General features: G+C 40.1%; 1 protein-coding gene across 3 annotated transcripts in view; it reads left to right on the forward strand.

Annotated features, from left to right (window-relative positions):
- The first annotated feature begins 686 nt into the window (after positions 1-686).
- The window catches only part of DNAJB6 (DnaJ heat shock protein family (Hsp40) member B6), a 62,576-nt gene continuing 43,351 nt past the window's right edge, over positions 687-19,911 (forward strand). For all 3 annotated transcript variants that reach the window (XR_012830868.1, XM_075706422.1, XM_075706420.1), the window contains exons 1-5: positions 687-742; positions 10,750-10,858; positions 13,110-13,219; positions 15,941-16,000; positions 16,357-16,467. Coding sequence is in view for 2 of the 3 variants with exons in the window: in XM_075706422.1 (XP_075562537.1) it covers positions 10,794-10,858; positions 13,110-13,219; positions 15,941-16,000; positions 16,357-16,467 (346 nt within the window). In the remaining variant the exon portion in view is untranslated. The remainder of the gene's footprint in view (positions 743-10,749; positions 10,859-13,109; positions 13,220-15,940; positions 16,001-16,356; positions 16,468-19,911) is intronic.

Here is a 19,911-nt window from a genome sequence, read left to right on the forward strand (position 1 = left end):
GGAAGTATAATTTTACAGCAATTTAAATTATGGACAAAGTCCAGTTTTTTAAAACAGAAGAATAACTTGGCTGCTTGTACTTTGCTCTCAGCCGTGACACTCGGAAAACCACATACTCAGATATAACCCAAAGGGTGCTTAAATATATTCAAAGAGCACGCAGAACGTGTGCAGGTGCCAGCTGGAAAACGCTGAGTCTGGCCTCAATAGAATTACGCGCGAGGGTTACAATTTTTGAGACTAACGCAGAGGCGCGCGTGGGGGAAGAAGTTTCGCCTTCGCACCTCTAGCAGCCAAACTCAGCTATTCAAAGAGCGGGTTTTTAAAAAAATATTATTTTTTTTTCCTTCTCCTTTTCGCCCCGCAGCACACCTGGACGTCACCGCCCCCCCCCCCGCGACACAGGGCGCTTTCCCACCCAACCGCCCGCCCTCGGGGGCCGAGAAACGCCGGCGCCGGGGAGGCCCCGCCCCCCGGGCCCGAAGCCCCGCCCCTTCCCCGCCCACCCCGCCCCGCCCCCGCTACAGCGCCGCGGGCCGCCGGCAGGGGGCGGGCTCTGCTTGCGCGCAGCCGGGGGCCAGCACGCCGTTCGAGAAACTTCCGGAAACAGCCGAGCGGAAGTGACGTCGCGCGCTGACGGAGCTTCCTGTTTGCGGCTGAGGCGAGCTGCCGCCGTTGCCGTCCGTTGTGCCGGGGCTGCTGGCGGGAGGGTGGCGGCCGCGCTGCGGAGGCACCGGGGCGGGTGAGTGCGGGGGGCGAGGCCGCGGCCGCGCCGGCACCGGCCTCGCCTCGTTCGGCCGCGGGGGGGGAGGGGGGCGCCGGTTTCTGGGCCAGGCCTCGGGCCCTGGCAGCTGTGTTGCTGGTAGCGGGGCCTGCCGGCGCGGCGCGGCTCGGCGGAGGCCGGGGCCGGCGCCGCCATGCTGCGCGCTGGAGGACCGGCGGCGGAGCGTCCCCCCGCGGGGAGCCGGGTGCCGCCTGCCGCGGGGTTTTCCCCCCAGCCGCTGGGTAGGTGCGTGGCGGCGGCCCCGGGGCGGCCGGAGCGGGGTTTGCGGGGGGCGCGGCGGGGAGCGCTGGCTCTGGGGGGCGGGCGGGGAGGGAGCCGCCCCCGCGCGCTGCCGCCGCGCCGGGCTCAGCCCGGAGCTCGGAGCGGAGGGGACGCAGGTTGGGATACCCGGGCCGTGAGCTCCCGGAGCGGGGGTGTCTCCTGTTTGCCGTAAGCAGGGAAGGCTTAGGCGGAAAAAAAAAAAAAAAAACCCAACAGCCTGCATTTCCATTTCTGTTTGCGGTGGTTTCAGTTACGGAAAGGTGAGGGAGAGCCTCAGTTCACCCTTTGCTCTTCAATGTGTTGAACAGATAAAGACCTTTTAAGTACATCTTTTAAGTTCTTTTATTCGCAGCTTACTTTTTTGGCATGCTTGTAAGCTAAACGTGCTTTTTGTTTCTCCAGATAGAAGCGGTTTAGTTAAATTGTGTCCTGCGTTTATTAAGGCAGAGTAGGGTCAGTAGTAAGGTTCGTTGTGGGTGACGGCAGTAGTGGTCAGGAGTGTTTTAACTCGCTGTTGCCAAGTTCCAGGCTGAGTTGAAAATCGTCACTGGCAGGTAAGGAACAGAGTTTGTCATCAGTATTTGCTGGACTTGTGAGAGGGTGGCGAGTTGGGAACTGAAGTTATTTGCGACCGCTGTTCTTGCTTGTAGCAATGCTTTATGTTCTGTTACAGTTTTACTGTCAGAGCTCTCGTTGGCTGCTGAAAACCTGTGCTGCAGGCTGGAGCCATTCTAGTGAAGACTTTAGAAAAGATTATTTAAAATACTGAGCAAATTTGTTTTGAATTCTGATAATAATAAACTGGTTGTTTGGTTCTCATTTGGACACAGTAACATCATAGAAGCTAAATTTATAACAATGCTAATGTGCAAATGGTCAAGCTTGTGACATTGCATAGTCAATCAGTGATCAAGCCCTGAGTTTTTAGGATATAAAGTGTCAAAAAGTGATAAGAACAGGGTGTTGACGCAGAGGGAACAGCTGGAATGAAACTAGGCTCTGCCTCTCTGCCCTCTGAAGTTGCAGTTACTGCTGGCTGCTGACCTTAATTTTTGTGTACTCCTTGGAGATCCTTCTACACTAGTTAGGAGGGATTTTATGTTCAGCTGATGATCAAGAGCCTAGTGGTTAAAGTGCCATTTAGTTTGCTGGATTATGTTGTCAAAAAAGATTTGTTTGGACCAGTGAGTAAATGTATTTATAGATCTTGTCTCTGTGTTTACCTTTTTTTTTTTTATTTTAAACAACAAAAATACTAACTAGTGCACAATACTGCTCTAACTTTGTTTCCCCCTCTTGGCTCTTAATGCTGCCTTTTCAGTGGAGTACAAGAGACTGTTCAAAATGGAAGATAATTTAGGATTACGTTTTCTTAAATAATCTCAGACATCGGAGGAGAAATTTAAATGGCTACTTTCACTGGCAGCACTGTTTAAACTGCAGTGTTAATAATAATTTCTTTCTCTGTAGACTGCAACGTTCCCCTAGTTCTCCATGAGATTTGTCTTTTTAGCACTTGTGCTTTCTGACTGCAGCACATTCTTACCAAAACAGTTTTTCTCTCTGGTATTTTCTTGTGTCTTTCCTAGATTGATGCAGTTTGCTAATTTGTCTTGGCTGCACTTTGGGAGAAAGCATGCAAGGCTTCACTTTTGTGTAAAACAGAATTTTTAGTTGGAGGGATAATGTGGTTTGTGATTCCCCACCCTTTATTTTTTCTGTTTGATATATACAAGTTTCTCTACCTACTGTATTCTTTCTTTCATCCACCAGAAGTTTTGGGATGTACATGGAGAGAGGAAACACCTTATGTTGAATCATCATCTCAATAACAAGGATATATGAGTTTCTAATAGTATTTGGACTGTACTGAGGAAATACATACGTGTTTTTTGGTTTGTGGTTTTTGGTTTTTATTGGTTTTAAACTGTAAAACTTTAAGGACTCCTGCGTCAGTACGTCTGTGCTCAGTGCATTGGTGCAGTTAGGTTTTTGAGCTGAGGTCGTGCAGGATGAGGGTGCCGATTGTGTTTTGCTCTGAGTCCAGAGGCACTGAAGTTCTAGCCTGGAATTGACTGAAATGTCACACCAGGTTGAACAGGCTGAGTGCAGCCACCCGTGTTAGCCAGCAGCACAAGAGCAGAACACAGCTGTAGAGGACAGTGCATCTTGATTGTGTCAATACACTGGACTTCCAGACTTGAGCAGACCATCTGGTTTTTACCATATAAATGGTGATGTTTTGAAGGGAATGTATTGCCTTAATTTTCAACTTAGCTGTGTGAGGTTTAATATTCTGGTATTTTGCTCCTTAAGTAGGAGGTGCTCCATTTCTCTAATAGCATTTATGAAGAACCTCCTCAGCTGTGTCCTGAAAATATTTTCTGTCAACAGCTTTTCCTTTGTCTTGATTTATTCAAGGAATGGAAGGATTAGTGAGAAATTACTTAGCGTTGTCAAAACTTGTTGGATCTTAGATATGATGATTGTTTATTTCAAGATAGATTTAAATTAAAACTGTACTTGGTGATATTAGTAGGTTTATATTTTCTTTGGTTTTGAATGAAAGACTACATGTGAATCAGTTAAAATTTTTTCTTAGGTTTAGACTTAATGAAAGCATTATTCTGCTTCTGCTTATTTAACTGCTAGGGGAGAAATAATTCATGCATATGAATTTCACTCCTACAGTTACTAGCTGTAGGTTTCATTTATGTTTTCTATTTGTTCTGAGTAAGTACTCAAATCCCACTGATAGTAGCGAGGACTGAGCACTTAACAAGGATCTTAAAGCTCATGTAGTAAGTCTGAAGCCATTCATAGCTACATTGCAGCCAGTTTTTGTTAAAATTTTGTTAATTGTTTTGATTACAAGAAATTCTTTTCTGTCTTAAAATGTAGTCTGAACCTGTGACAGCCTGTCATTGTTGTTCTGAAAAAGAAATTGGCGTTTGCTTTAATTTAACTTTTTTTTTTTTTTGTGGGTTGACTTAAGTAAAATTATCATGACTCCAAAAACTACTTCAGGGGAAGTGTGTAGAAACTTTAAACTATTTTCTTTTCCTTGAAGGATCATCTGATTGCATGTGATTATTTGGCTGAAACTTTCTGGACCCGATCTGTGCCAGTTGAGGCTTTCACTGTTTTTAATCGCCTAATGAAACACAGATCATACATTTTTTAAAATGAGTTAGGAATATTTTTACTTTGCATAAAATAGCCTTTTATGGTTAGTTTTAGAAGGGTGCCAGTGTTTCAGATATTTGTATGACACAATTCCAAATTTGGACACCTGAGTTGTTGTGTTTTGGAAAAATGCCCCTTTGCTTTAAGGAGAGATCATGAATAAGTACCCCTGGATTTAAGGCATGCTCATAGATCGGATAGATAAGCAGTAGAGTATTGGCCAAGGGTGTGAGGGTAGCCTATTCACTGATCTGCTTCCTTTTCCACTTTTTGTTAGCTAGTTTACATTTCTTTCACAGATGAAGATTTTTTGATTTCGTCTGTTTCCACTGTTGGTAGGTTAATGGTTTTTTAATGGTTTCTTACTTGTTGCCCTCTACAGGCTTTCCATGTGCCAGGCAGTAATACAGACCAGAAAGTCCTGTAGTTCTTGCCACAGTTGCGTCTTGCTCCCTTTGGGAGGAGAGGAAGAGACAGGGTTGTTTGTAATTTCTTGCCTTGAGGGGTGAGGGAGCCTTGTACAGGTGGCTCTTTTTTGGTTGTGGTGGGTTTTTGTTGTTGTTGGCTTTTCTGTTTTTTTTTTAAATAGAACTTGAACTGCAAGGTAAAGCAGACAGCCTAGCTACCTTTTCCCCTATGTGAACTGGAACCTTTCATATAATAATCACTGTATTCAAATCCATTCTGTTTTCTAACATAGAAACAGGATGTTTGGTGTAAACATGAGATTAAACTAAGCTTTTTGGAATGTTCATTTTATTAGATTAATCTCATGGGGATGCTGTGGTAGTATTAATGTAATGAGTATAAACATTGCTATTTAAGTACATTTTATTAACTTTAATTATATGCTAAATTTACATTCTTCCATGAAACAATAAATTTCAGGAACCTGTGAAGTTAAACTGTGACAGCTTTTCTAAGCTTAGGTAAGTAGAAGTTAAAAGTAGTGAGGTTTTTAATATACCTTAGTCTGTACCACACTATGCACATATCAGCGGGAAGAAAAATTTAATGTTGGTGCATTGTTGAAATGTATTTGTCAGATTAATTAATCACAAACTTTATACAGGTTTTCTTGCTCTGTATTATTGCACTCATCAGAATTAAAGTAACTTTCTTTTGGTTCCTTAGCATTCTTAACCTTCCTCTTACAAAGATTTTCTGGTACAGAGTGTGGGTGTTTTTATGTTAGTTGTACAGCGCTAGCACAGGGGACCTTTGCTAGTACAGCCAGGAGACGGCTCACGGTCTCAGCTCAGTTACACAGGGTGCATCCCAGATACTGTTGCTGGAACTGACCCAGATCCCTCCATTTTCTGTGGGATTTGGCCAAGGTTTTGGGAGTTTTATAGCTTCCTGTGTCGTTCAGTTGTACTAGGTAAAATGCATTTGGTCGTTGTCTGGGTGGTGTTCTGCTCTGAAGAGTTGTGGTGTGAGACTTGTCTTTTTTTGGTTAGGGGGTAGGATGACACCAGAAGGAGTTTCTATAACCAGTTATCTGTGTGTTAAAGGCAGTGACCTCTTCAAGCCAGCGAGAACTCCTTGAGCCACTGGTACCAATGTGTCTTGGAAGCCTTGGCAAATAGTTAGTGCTTTATTGTTGGTCTTTATTTACCCTTCATTTAGACAGGTAACTTGGAGAGACATGGCCAGGTAATTACAATTTGTGGATTGTGTTTGAAATCTGTAGCTTGTGAGCAAATGAAGTGACTGAACTTCATCTGAAGTTTGTTACTTTAAGACTGAAAGTATTTGTACGTGTCTTTGAATTTACTGTACTGTAAATAATACAAACTTTAGCAAAGGTGTCTTAGCTATATAAAAATCAAATGAAGAAATATTAGAAAACTTTGAAAGAATGTGTGTGTTGCTTTGTATTCTTTGTATGGTCCTGGATCCACAACAGTATTAATGCTATTGTAGTCTTGTTCATACTTTGAAGGATTGTAAAATTTCATCAGGTTCAGCTGACATACTGCTTTCTAACAAAACCCTTGGAATGTGAAAAATCATATTTTTTTAATCATAGGTTGCAATTCCCAAAGATCCTCGAGTGTGTGCATCATCTATTAACATACCAGAGCCATCTCTAAATTGCTCAGTTGCTGTTGAGCAGGTCAGCCACAAGCTCAAGCTGAACTGGGATTCAGACCAGGGTATTTATTCTTCCTGTGTTGCCAGCAGGATGCAATCCTTTAGATACGTTCATAGAAAGCAGGCAGGTACTAGGAAGTGGATGGCCATGCAGCTTGCACAGGATGTTGATGACTGGCTGCTTCTGTGAGTTGCATGAATTGGGAATTTGGAGCTCCCATCTCCCTCTGCCCAGGTGACTGCACTAGTCAGCTTGAGCTATTCTGGCATCTTTCAGGACTCTCTGTGCTGCCCTGTTGCTTCATGGCCAGAAATAGATAACTTTTTCTGACTAGGCTGACTGCAAAGGTCGCATGCCCTTTGCTGTCTGAATTCCCTCCTGACTGATTTAAGAATTTCTTGTTTGGATACCTTCCTCCCTTCCGTATTTAGCTAGGGGTGCTGCTTTGTCATGCCTGCAGGTTGTGCATCTGATTTCTTTTTTCTTTTCTTTGTCATCTGATCTTATACAAGTTTATAGCTCTCTACATATCTATCTTCTGTAATTCTTCTCATGCCTTTTATGTAGCTGAGGACTTTGCTGTCAATTAGAGAATTTATGAGCTGGGTTTCAAGATAACTCTAAACTGATCTAGCTTTGGGCTGTGCTGTAAGAGGGAGGTCTCAAGTACTCCCATCAGTTGGCTTGAGTCAGTATGAGCATTCAGGGCTTTTGCTTGGTAAGCCAGGACAGAGTTGACTTCTCCTGTGATGACTGAGAAATCTGTAAGCTATGGAAACTTTTGGTTCACGTAAACATTTGGATGTTTGATTTGTTCATGCTCCAAAGAAGGATTTAGAGTAGCTGATAGCATCCTATAAACATAGTGCAATTATAAACACAAGTAACTGTAGACTTTTGCAAGCAAACACGAAGGCCATGAAACAAGTTCTTTCATCTGGGTTTTTTTTTTTTGCTTGTTTTTTCTTCTGAGACTTTGAAGATTTTCTGTGGTCAGAGGCGGGAAATTAGCAATGTGGGCTGGCTTCCTTGTGGCTTTGGAAAAAAAAAAACTCGAGTGCCTAGTTAATGAGCCTTGCTTGGTTTTTTTGAGACAAATTATTGACAGATTTGGGGTTGGAAGAAGATTTTTGTCATGCCATTTTGGTTAGGACAGTTGAGTATTTTTGCTTTTCATTTTGCAGGAAGCTGTATGGTTTGCTTGTTTGAAACATCTAGGTGTTTTTGCCATGCAGGTTCCTACTAGCCTTAAAACTACTGATTTTTTTTTTATCAGCAGTTTTCTGTTTTGTTGTAAGTTGATGGTCAGCCATTTTCTGTTCTGTTCTGAGTTGATGGTGGTTGTTTTCTTGAGTGAGTATTTTAAATATTTTTTTTTTTTCCTGGAAAGATTGGAGACAGAGGTCTTTTCTAGTTTGAGAGTGTTGGGTTGGGGTTTTTGTTTATTTTTGTGGGTTTTTTGTTTTGTTTTTTTTGTTCTTACTGGATGTTGAGCAAAAATCCAAGTATTTTTAAGGGGCTAAATATTAGCTGATGCTGTTTCATGTTTTTGCATGCTGTGCTGATGCTGGACAAAAAATAATAATTGCAGATGAATTTTCTTCATGTAAATATTGCTAGAACCTTTTTGCACACAAGAAAGAAGTTCTTATGATACCTAAGATTGTAGCAGTGCAGTTTATGCTTTATGGTAACCAGCAGGTAGAAATAATGATTAATGGGAGATTAACTGTTACTGTCACACAAATATTTGATTAAGAGAAGGAGAATATGAACAGTTTTTCTTTAGAGAGCTGCTGGCTTGTCTTAATTCCAGACTTTATATTAGTGGCAAGTTAAAACTGAACAATAGCAAGCTCACAAAAGAGAGAATATGCAAGCCCCAGACATTTCTTTGAAACAAATAATTATTCTGTTATTGGAGGAGTTGCTTTTTAGGGTCAGAGTAATCCATTAAGAGCTGGTCATGTTGCCTCAGCGCTCTTTTTTGGTCCCAACTTCAGGCTTCTGTTATTTAGCATATATTGGTGTATGTATTTAGTCTGAACTTACAAGCCTGCAGCACTGTGTTTAAACAAATAGCTAAAGTGTTTAAAGAAATACATGTTGAAATCAACATGACTACCAGTGTGCGCAGAGTTCTCTAGGAGAAGATGCGAGTTTTCATATCTAAGTTGCTTTTCCTACCTGCTCATTCTATCTAGAAACCTGAATTTTGAATTTTGCCTTTAAGATATCTGCCTAAGTTGAGACGAGTGCTAATGCAAGTCTTGTATTTAAGAAAAAAGGAGAATATGGAAAAAACACTTAGCGTGATACGTGCTCTTATGTGTTGTGGCTTCCCGCTGTTAGCTCACTGGTTTTAGGTTAGTATCTCTTGTTAGGAGGGACTCTGACCTCTAGCCTTAAGCTTAACTCATACTAGATTTCTTCCTGTAAACTATATGTTCCATATATGCTATTACTCGTAAGGATTAGCTACAGGATTTGATAACATACTTAACCCATGCTAACCTTGCTCCTCACCTGTGTATTCATAGAGCTGCTGTTCTAACCGTTGTTTGGGAAAGAGCAAAACTAGCAAGGCTAGTTGATAACAGATACTCTGGGATATTTTTGGTAATCTGTATGTTTACATATTGAACCCTGCCATTACTATATTAGTAATGGCGTTCTTAATGTTCATTTTAATGCATGTCTCCCAGCTTCCCTTGGTGTTGGTCACAATATTAACTATACCCTTACTATTTTTTTCAGTGTGGAGGTTTCTTCAAAGGGCAAAGTCAATTAGAAGTCTGTTTACCTGCTACACTTTAATTTTGTAAGTGTTTGTGGGACTGTATGGTTAACTAGATTGCTAAAACCACCCAATAGCTCCTCTAATATGTTTGCTGTAAAGTAGTTTGGAGGGGGGAGGTAGTGTGGCAGGGTATCTCTTAAACTGGTTTTGCCATTTGAGGAAATATGTGTGTAACCGCATCCCTAATTAAAGTTAATTAAGCTTTAACCTGCAACAGCAACATATTTTGAAGATGTACCAATTTATTTTAAAAGGAAGTCTCTCTAATATTTATATCCCAGGATGTTGAAAGATACATGTAACACTAGTACAATAAATTAATTTCAGAATATTTCACTGGGCTATATCATACTTAATTCTTTCAGCGTTTATGTGAAAGAACATGAATATGTTTCATGGCTGAAATGAAAAACACTGAATGACTTGAGGGGAAAAAAAAGTTATTTCAACGAATTTTTGTTTGTGATGCACAAAATACGAAAATGTGACTAATACATTGCTGTATTGTTACATTCTAAGTATATTGGGTGAGTTTGCCTGCAAGGAGTTGATAACTTGTTGAAAAGGTCGGTGTTGCCTTGTTCATAAAACTTGAAATGAACCAGCAGCGGTGGCAGGATGGAAAGGTGGTTGGAAGTTTTGCCGGAATGGAGGCTTGTGAACAGTGGTGAGGAAAAGAAGCCTTTGCATGAAGAGATGAAATGCTCTTGCAATTTTTAGAAAGATTCTTTAATCTTAGTGGTCATTTAGTTGAAGTAGTAGTTAGTATAACTCTTCCTTGTAACTGTTCTCTAATATTGACAAGAAACTGTTAGTATTTAAATTGAGGAGGGCAAATGCTTCTTCTTTTAACCTGTAGGTTTCTTAGGACTCTTGTGAAAACTTTAGTCTCTTATACTAAGAAACACAAGGTGCCTCTATACTTGAGTTGGTTGGTTAACCTTACAATTTGAGCAATCTTACCTGGCTATGTACTTTATATTGGTAAACATAAAGGAAGTAAATGGAATTCAGTAGCTTTGGCAATATGTGAATTGTCTGTCAAGGTTCGAGTATAAGAAAGGCTTATTGGAAACGATAGATGGAATGTTAGATTTAAGACCTGCACATGCATTGCTTTTTTTGGAGGGAGCATCTCAGTGGATGTAATGTTCTGAACAGTACATGTGAAAGATGTGGCCCTTGTTTATGCTCATATGTGCTTAAGACATGACATAGGTGTTGGAGATGACAAAGTGAATATGACACATGGTTTCTTTTGCATTCAGAGTTATTAATGTATATATCAAAATGGTGACATACTGTACATGCTCTCCTTAGTATACTGATTAAATCTAGATTTTCAGTCTAGTTTGTTTCAGGAATCTACTGTTTAGCTATGTATCTGTGCACTGTGTTGCAGTGGGATTAAAGAACATAAGCAAAAATCAGAATCAAAGTAATTGATCTGTCAACCTAAAATAAAGCATTTTTATTTTTTGGTGTTTGGAACATTAGAATTTCTAAAAACAAGAAACTCTCTCAGGTCAGGTTTGGTACTTGAGGATAATAGGCTCCTACCTGACTTCTATGAAGTAGCATTACTGGACAAGCTTCATTTACAAGTTCTTGTTCTTACAGGACTTGAAAGACTCAGCTGTTGTTAACAAGATACCTACTGAAACATGGTGGATTACTATGAAGTTTTGGGAGTGCAAAAGCATGCCTCAGCAGAAGATATTAAAAAAGCGTAAGTATCATTGATATTTTTTATATATACATATATAAAAGTTATGTATTTTAGGGAACAAATATAATCACATGGTTTCTGGATTCTCATTTTGTTGTCAATACTAGGATGAGTAGGAGTCATCTGAAGTGATACCTTTGCCAACAGAGAAATATTCAGTGTTCTGAAGAAAAAGCATTTGCTCATTTTTTATGAAATTGAGAAAAGAATCCTGAGTACTGCTAAAGTGAAAATGCTGTCAGTCACTGGTTTTTGATCACTGTTAAATACATTCCTGTACAAGTGTACCTCCAAACTTGATATGGTACAGGCAGTGACAGCCCCGTCTTCTGTGGCTGAATTGCAGTAACTAGTCCTCCCCTCCATTTGCAGTGGTGCTTTTTCGAAGTTATTAACAAGTATTTGGCACGCTGCTTTTTTGGATACTAGCTCTTTCTTAACATGAGATCTAGTTTCTGTGCTTAGATTTTGATGGACTGAACATCTGTTACTATTATCCCCTTTCCTCCCCAGTGTAAATTAGGAGTGTTCAAGGGAATTAAATGCAGTTAGAATCACAGAATCGTTTAGGTTGGAAAAGACCTTTAAGATCATCCAGTAGTCCAACCATTAACCTAACATTACCAAGTCCATCACTAAACCTATTAAGGGTAGAGTAGCAATTTCATGTTTCCTGGCTTGGTGGCTGGATTATTTATAATGAAAGTAAAAACTAGGAATCATGAAGATTGGAAAGGACCTATGAGATCATCAGTCCAACCATCAACCCAACACCACCATACCAGCTAAACCATGTCCCCAGGTGCCATGTCTACCCGTTTTTTGAACACTTCCAGGGATGGGGACTCCACCACATCTCTGGGCAGCCTGTTCCAATGCTTGACTACCCTTTCCATGAAGAAATTTTTCCTAATATCCAATCTAAACCTCCCCTGGTGCAGCTTGAGCCCATTTTCTCTTGTCCTATCACTAACTACTTGGGAGAAGAGACCAGCACCCACCTCACTACAACCTCCTTTCAGGTAGTTGTAGAGAGCAATAAACATCTCCCCTGAGCCTCCTCTTCTCCAGACTAAACAACCTCAGTTCCCTCAGCCGCTCCTCATAAGACCTGTGCTCCAGACCCTTCACCAGCTTCATTGCCCTTCTCTGGACACGCTCCAGCACCTCAATGTCTTTCTTGTACTGAGGGGCCCAAAAGTGGACACAGTATTCGAGGTGCGGCCTCACCAGCGCCGAGTACAGGGGGACAATCACATCCCTGCTCCTGCTGGCCACAGCATTCCTGATACAAGCCAGGATGCTGTTGGCCTTCTTGGCCACTTGGGCAAGTTCTTTCTTTAGATCTCCTGTTTATGTACTATTTTAAGATGGGTGTTTGTAACATTTTCAAAAGATACTGTTTACTTTTCAACAAACAATTGGGAGGAAACATTTCTGGATGAAATGTTTCTACTATACCAAAGCTGCTTGACAATAAATTGCAGTTTTAAGTGACCTGGAAATACTGTTTTTTATCTCTTGCCTTCTCCGAGGCGCCAGAGCTTAATTAATCAAATTGCACTAGCGTGTGGAAATTTGATTTATCTGTTTTGTCTCCCTTGTTCTTTTGCAAATTCCTGCACATACTACTTTGTCAACTCAAATGTTTGAACTGTGATCTTGTATGACTTTGTGTAAAACACTCCAAATCAACTTAAGTGCAACCTTGGCTTTGCCCCTCCTATGTAGTTATGAACACTTTGCCTAAAATATTTCATTTGAGGATAGGAATGGTGTGCAGGTGTGGCAGTCAAAGAAGCCACTGATGTTAGGATGCTGCCACGGTTTGGTATCAGGGTACCCTTGGAGCTTTATCGTCTTTGTCTGTACCGGCAGAGTACTCTTGATGCTTCCCGTGGTTGGTTGTAGTATTGAATAATTATGGAGCTCTAAGGAGAAGCCAATAGCAGAAATGTTATGAAATGTTTTGCTTAGACCTGCCAGATGTTGATCATGAGAAACACACAGGAATAATCTGAAAATAACTGAAGAATCCCAAACCAGCTTTTTTTCTTAAAGCAAATCTGAGTAGATGGTTCTTTGTGTACCTGCAGAATCTGTTGGTGCTGGTCTAAATGCAAGATACGAAGCACTGGGGAATTTCTAAATACTTTAATTCCTGACAACTTGTTTGAAACATTTTGTGTTTATCTGTATAGCATATTCCTTCATTTCAGAGTAAAATATCCTTTGTCTTTCTTCCACGTAGGTACCGTAAATTGGCATTAAAATGGCACCCTGATAAAAATCCAGACAACAAAGAAGAGGCAGAACAGCAATTCAAACAAGTAGCTGAGGCCTATGAAGTTTTGTCAGATGGTAGGTATTTTAAAAGGGCTCTTGAACTGCAGGTCTCTAGTCTGGTTATCAGACTGAAAATCCTGATGTATGATGCTTTAAAGGGCTATTGTAACTTTGGTTTATCATCCAACTCAACTACTTCCTTTTCAAAAGAAAGGGGAGAAAAAGCAGCTTGCAAATAAGACAGAATAAGCAGAAATTTTGGAACAGAAAATTCAGTATCTCTCTAGATGAGTAACCAAACCAGTTTCCTTCTAGAAATTGAAATCCTACGTTTGCCAGGCTTTCTTTAGAAATTTCTGAAGAGATATTTATGAATACCAATATTCATTTTATCTTAGGAGGTAAAGCCAATGTTACTATCAGCATAGGGGAATTATTGTTTTTAACCAATAAAAATCAGGCTAGACAAACTCTGAAGTATCTACTGCTGGGCCTACTGCTTCTGGTTCTTGTAACAGTAAACTAGTCTTGATGAAGCCCAAGCATACTGTAAACCTTGCTGAAAATTTGGATTGTGTTTGGGTGAATTCTGTAAATACAGTCAACTGTGATACTGAGGAGAGCACTTGTTTTGAATTTTTCTGAAACAGTGGCTTAGCCTGACCCATCTGGTGCAGGAATTCAGCTCATAGTTCACCTGTATCTTTTTGGTGGAAAAGTATCATTAACTTTTGGTAGTGTTCTGGCAAAAGCAGTCTGAATCATAACAAAGTGATTTAAGCTACTTTGATTATTTCCCCCTGTAATTGACTGCAGCTGTCTATATGCTATTTCTGAAGTGTCCTTGATTTCACCTGAGACCAGTGAGCATGGGTAAGCTATATTTAAAGCACTTGCAGCATCTAGATTACCTTTCAGAATTTGGCCTGCTTTATCAAGCTGCAGTCTTGTACACCCTATTTCTTTGGTTGGTTTTGATTCTTAATTGACATGGGAAAAACAGAACTTAATTTATGGGCCGTTCATTGTCTGCTTGTCTTCTAGAGTGATGTAACCTTTTTAAGCAAATTGTTTTGATCAAGATAAAAATAGGACACTGGTCTGGTTGTTATACGGATCTTTAAGTTCTTTGGAAACAGTACACTGCTAGAATTTTAGAACATCTTCTAAAAATGCTGCCTGTTTTTGGATCTAGACCAAATCCTAAGTCTTAACAATCATTTGTGCAGCAGGGGTATCTGAATCCTGAGTCCCGTGGTTGAGAGGCAGTCAACTGTTCTGCAGACTTAATGAAATTTTCTGACACCATTACAGGCTTGAATGAAGACAGATTTTTGGCAGAAGAATAGTTTTGTAAGGGGTTACATAAGCAAAGAATACCAAAATTGGGTGATTGTAGAACACACTTCCCTTGTGGTTTCAAGAATGTTATATTTCTCAAGTGAACTTCAGGCTTTGTGAGCTCTCGGGTCTTTCTCGCTGTTTCTTCCTCCTTCTGACAGTTTGTCTACCTTACTGCTTTGGTCTTTTTACATTGGTGGGTAGGTTCACCTCCTTTCTTTTAAAATTGCTCTCTAGAAAGGCAATACAGGTAATGTACCAAGCTTTGCTGGGGATGTGTGTGTTTGTGTGTGTGAACCTGTTGCAAGTTTCCATTATTTGGAGATGATGAGCAGTATATAAAATTTTAATTCCTATTAGAAGTATTTTACTTTTCAGCAGCTATTTGAGGTAACTGCATGCTCTTTCAGTGATGCTTTTTAAATTTCAAAAACATCTTTCACTGAAGAGATTCCAGTGGGACTAGCATGTTAATGTTAAGAGTCTAAACTCAGATGTCCTGACTGTTTTTTGGCTGATGCTTCTACACCAGTGCAAGGAAACTAAGCTGACTATCTGCCTCTTTAAGCTCTTCAGGTTCCCTTCCAGTACCAACAGTGCAGTCTGATCTTATGTAGTAACGTAGAATTAATTTTTCTCCCCTTTCTCATGGATACTGGAAGGCTGGTCTGCAGTGAAATTAAGAAAGAGCCATTCCATGCCTTCTAAAATAATAGAGAGGAAGCCGTTTCAGTCAGATCCTTCCATGGCATTTTTCTAACATCTCTTAATTCCCCTTTATTAAGCTAGAAGTAGTTGTAATTAATTTGAAGGGTTTTGCAGTCACTCATACGAACACTGTCCTTCCATTCTCGTAACAGTAACAATGGGCTTGGTCTTGTGCACTAAAAGGAAAAGAGGCAGTGGTCTGCAACAAGGGAAATTCCAGTTGGAAGGAAGGGAGTGCTTACAACAAGAGTGCTTGAGCACTGGGGCTGTTTTTCAGAGAGACTGTGGAGTCTTCTTGTCTTGGAGATTGATGAGATCAGGGCTTTATCCGGACAAATTTTGACCAACTTTGAGATTAGACTTGTTTGGAGGAGAAGGCTGAATTCCAGAAGTACTTTACAACCTAAAGCTTTCCATGGTACCTATATAAAGGTGAAGACTGCAGTATTCTTTTTAAAGGCAAACCCTTGTGAAGTTTGTCCTAAACCAGTTTTTTTTTCCTGATACAGCAGGACCTGAGCTTCTACAACTAAATGGTAATAGGTCTAAAGTGTAGTATCTGTACTTTCTGAACCTAAATTGCTTCAACAATCCTCAACAAAAATGTTCACCAGTTACATGCCAGAACTTTCTTAAATAAGCTAGCTTTGAGAAGATATTTAGCTGAGAATACCAGTTAAGTCTTTTTGTTGTTTTCCAAATTCAGTGTGCCTTTTTACTGACGTGATGTATAACTTCTCCTTGTAGCTAAAAAACGTGACATCTATGACAGATACGGAAAAGAAGGCTTAATAAATGGAGGCGGAGGTATGTTGACAACTAGCAGTTCTTTGCTTTCTCTGTTCTGGTGGAAAGCCATTTTCTGCAGCTTTCTTTTTAAGATGGGAATCTGGAAATGCCTATACTAATGCCTAAAATTTAATCTTCTGAAAATTGAAATCACAATTGTTTTAACATTTTTTCTAGTTGTTGTAAAAGGTATTACTGATATCTGGAAACAGAGAAAAGAGAATTAATTATAGAACGTATTGTGTGTACTTGAGTGATACCTGAAAGGGAAAGAGAAATTTTATATCTTTAAATGATTCAAATACCATATAGGCCTGAACTTTCTTGTTAGTAAGAATGTGTGAGGGTAATTGAAATTTAACTTCTTTTTGCAGGTGGAAATCATCATGATAGTCCATTTGAATTTGGATTTACATTCCGTAACCCAGAAGATGTCTTTAGGGAGTTTTTTGGTGGAAGGGACCCCTTTTCGTTTGACTTCTTTGGTAAGTAATCTGACTGTTTTGGTTATATGTATCTATAGTGTGGCTAAAACTTTACTCTTACAAAATAAATGTAGCTAATGCAGCTTTCTTTGAAATAGCTCTGAAAATTGGAGGTAAACAATTGACATTTTGTATTATATTTAAAATGTTTGTTTCCTACCTGTTTCTTCTTGGTTGATTTAATAGTACTGAACAGATATGGCTTGCTAATTTGTGTTTTGTTGGAAGGCCTGGTTTAAAAAAAAAAACATAAAATCATGGCTGCCAGGTCTCTCTAGGTTGGAAGGAACTAACATTCAACAGAAAAAGTAGACACTGGAATTCCCTCTTGAGAATTTGACCGGGAGAACTTAGTCTGTTGAATTTGATCTCTTTTGAACTTTAAATATTTAATGCAGCTTTGAGTGCTTCTGAACTGGACAGGTTAACTGTAAGTGTTGCAACATAGCTCTCAGTGTGAACTTGTTTCATAGCAGGAATGATTTTCTTGTATCAAAATAAGAACAGCTGCATACATAATCTGGACACTTTCAGCAGAAGTAAAGGGCAGATTGGAGGAAGCATCTAGCAAAATACTGATGGGTGAAATGGGGGCTGAACTGGGAAGATGCAACTTCTTCACTGTCCGCAGTAGAAGAATAATCTTAAGGAATACTAGACGAGGATTCCAGATTAGATGAGTGATCTCAGCACTGGTTAGGCCACATCTGGAGTACTGTGTCCCGTTCTGGGCTCCCCAGTACAAGAAACAGAGCTACTGGATAGAGTCCAGTGAAGGGCCACTAAGACAATTATGGGACTGGAGCTTCTCTCACCTGAGGAAAAGGCTGAGAGAATTGCTGGAATTGTTCAGTATAGAGAAAGCTCAGGGTGAGGGTCTTATCAATGTATATGTGAAGGGAGGGGGTAAAGAAGGCGGAGCCAGGCTGTTGTCAGTGGTGCCCAGTGGCAGGACAAGAGGCAAATGGAAGCACAGGAGGTTCTGCCTGAACTTATGGTAACACTTCTACGGTGAGGGTGACTGAGAATTGGAGCAGGTTGCCCAGACAGGTTGTAGAATCTCCACGTTTGGAAATATTTGGAAGCAATCTGGACAGGGTCCTTGGCAACCCACTCTAGGTGGCCCTGCTTGAGCAGGAGATTGGACCAGATGACCTCCAGAGGTGCCTGCCAACCTCAACCATTTTGTGATTGAGTGGTAGAAAACCACTCAGAAAAATCTGAGCAAGGTGTTGAGTAGGAAGCTAGTGAGGAAGAGCTGGGAGAGAGTTTAGCTCTTGTTTATTTTTTAATCTAAGATCCTTTAAATAAAATAGTTGGTTCTCAATCAATTCTCTTTATAGTAAATTGTATAGATAAAGCATGTTCTAGCTACTGGAAGACTGATGTAGGTTCTGTTTGGTTTTGACTGTATTTACTTCATCAGCACTTGCAAAAGATTTTACTTGCTGTCTCTAAAAATGTCAGTGTTCACAACTAACCTTAGAGCCATGAAGTTAAGTTCTGCATGTTAAATAGTCATGGGCTTAAAAAGAACCTGAGGGCTTACGTTTTGGATTGCTTAGAAGGAAGGCTGTACAACATAGGGCATAGAGCTATCTAGCTTATCAAGTGGAAGTACCACTACTGCCAAAGTTTTCCTGGGATATTGCAGCTACTCTAGCCTCTCCTGTAGAGGAGTAGTGATACATCTTAAGCTGTGGAAACAGTGGACTTGACACCATGCCTCTGCACTGGTGACATTGAGGCATGCTTCCAAAAACATTTTCCCCCTGCTTAACAGCCAAATTTATTCAAAAGCAGGTTATCTACTGCATGTATTGATCACTGTCATTGTCAGCTTTAAGATAAGAGTAATGTGGCACAGGCTCCACTTCTTGCAGAGTAAGGTTCTGGCGCTGTCAGCAGTGTTATGTATACTCCAGTTGATGAAAACTAATGGTTGCAAAGCAGCCTCCACTTTATGTGCATAGTTGCAGCGTCAGTGACCAGAGTCCTAAAACTTGTGTCGAGCTTTGGATTCTGAGTAAAAGCTCTTGTAATTTTTCTTGTCAGAAGGCTTCAAAGTGAGCACTTTTTTGGGGATTTTTTTTGCTTTGATGCTTAAGGCATACTCTAATATGGGAAAGTGTAACTCAAAACAATTTTTTGTAACTCAAAACAAACTCAAAACAGCTTTTTATAAAAAGAGTTTGCAACAATCTCTGCATTTATGTGAATGTTGAAGGTAGTACAGCATGAAAATATGGGTGCTTTCAGTGGAATGTAGTGTGTTTAATAATGCCAAAAGCAAGCAGTACAATTGTGTGTATAACATGAGTATTTGTATTGGTGAGCTAGTGCCCTTGTAGATTCTTCTGTGTTGAAACACTGGTGGGACAGCTTCTGTTGAAGAATAAGGGAGTTTGTCTTCTAAAAATGAGGGGTTTTCAACTTGTTGGTGAATTTCCTATGGAACTAGTGACTTTCAGGAGCTACTCAGGTTATAGTTGGTTTTGTAAGCCACTGAATAAGGACTGAGATCATGCTTTCTAAAAATGTACACTGGTGGAATCAAAGATGAAACTGAATAAGTACTTCGAAATGTTTGCACCTTTTATACCATTTGAAGAGGCATGTAGTGAAGCCCACAGAATGCAGGTGGGACTCTCTACATCCTGATTGCCATTGAATATGTAAAGAGCAGCATTCAGATGCATAATCCCTGTGAATTTATGGATGTGAAGAATTTCTAAAATTGTGCTATGAATTGAGTCTGTTAAACTCCACTGAGCTATGCTGCACTGCTATTGCAGATACAGAAAGTTTTCTTTATAAACAGAGGCATCTTTATTCATCTGTAGAAAAGAGGAGAATGTATGAAGACTTCTGTGGTGATTTTTAACTGATGAGTCCCTTTCAGACTTCTCAAATGAAAATTTATAATACTGTTGAAGACAGCTCTGAACACTTCCAAATGGAGCAAAGTTAATGTTATGTTCTATGTGTTGCCCTGGAATTAACTCAGCCAGTCACAATTTCTCTTCACTGATTTTTTTCAGGCAAATTCTTTGTAAAAATAAGGGTGCATGAGGGCTGGTACTTTTTAAAACTTGATCTGATAATATGACAGACGGTTAACTCTCAACTTTTGAGACATGGGCTTGCTTTCTGTGACACCTGGTTACAGCAGAATCTGCTTTTTCCTAATGAGCTCTTCCAGTGACATTTTTAATGTCTTTGACATATAGATGGATGGTATTCCTTATAACCAGAAGAAAGGAAAAGGTGATGCTTCCTATGCAGTACTACTCTTTGTATTGCAAAGTAGTGCCTTGGAATATCAACATCTGGTTAACTGGTATTCAGCACTCTGTACCGTATACTTCTATTCTTTGACATTAGAACTGACTGTTTACTCTTGATACAGAGACTGGTTGCTCATTTCAGAAGTTTGTTTTATAC

This window comes from Pelecanus crispus, chromosome 2, assembly GCF_030463565.1.
Source record: "Pelecanus crispus isolate bPelCri1 chromosome 2, bPelCri1.pri, whole genome shotgun sequence".
Taxonomy (NCBI): Eukaryota; Metazoa; Chordata; class Aves; order Pelecaniformes; family Pelecanidae; genus Pelecanus; species Pelecanus crispus.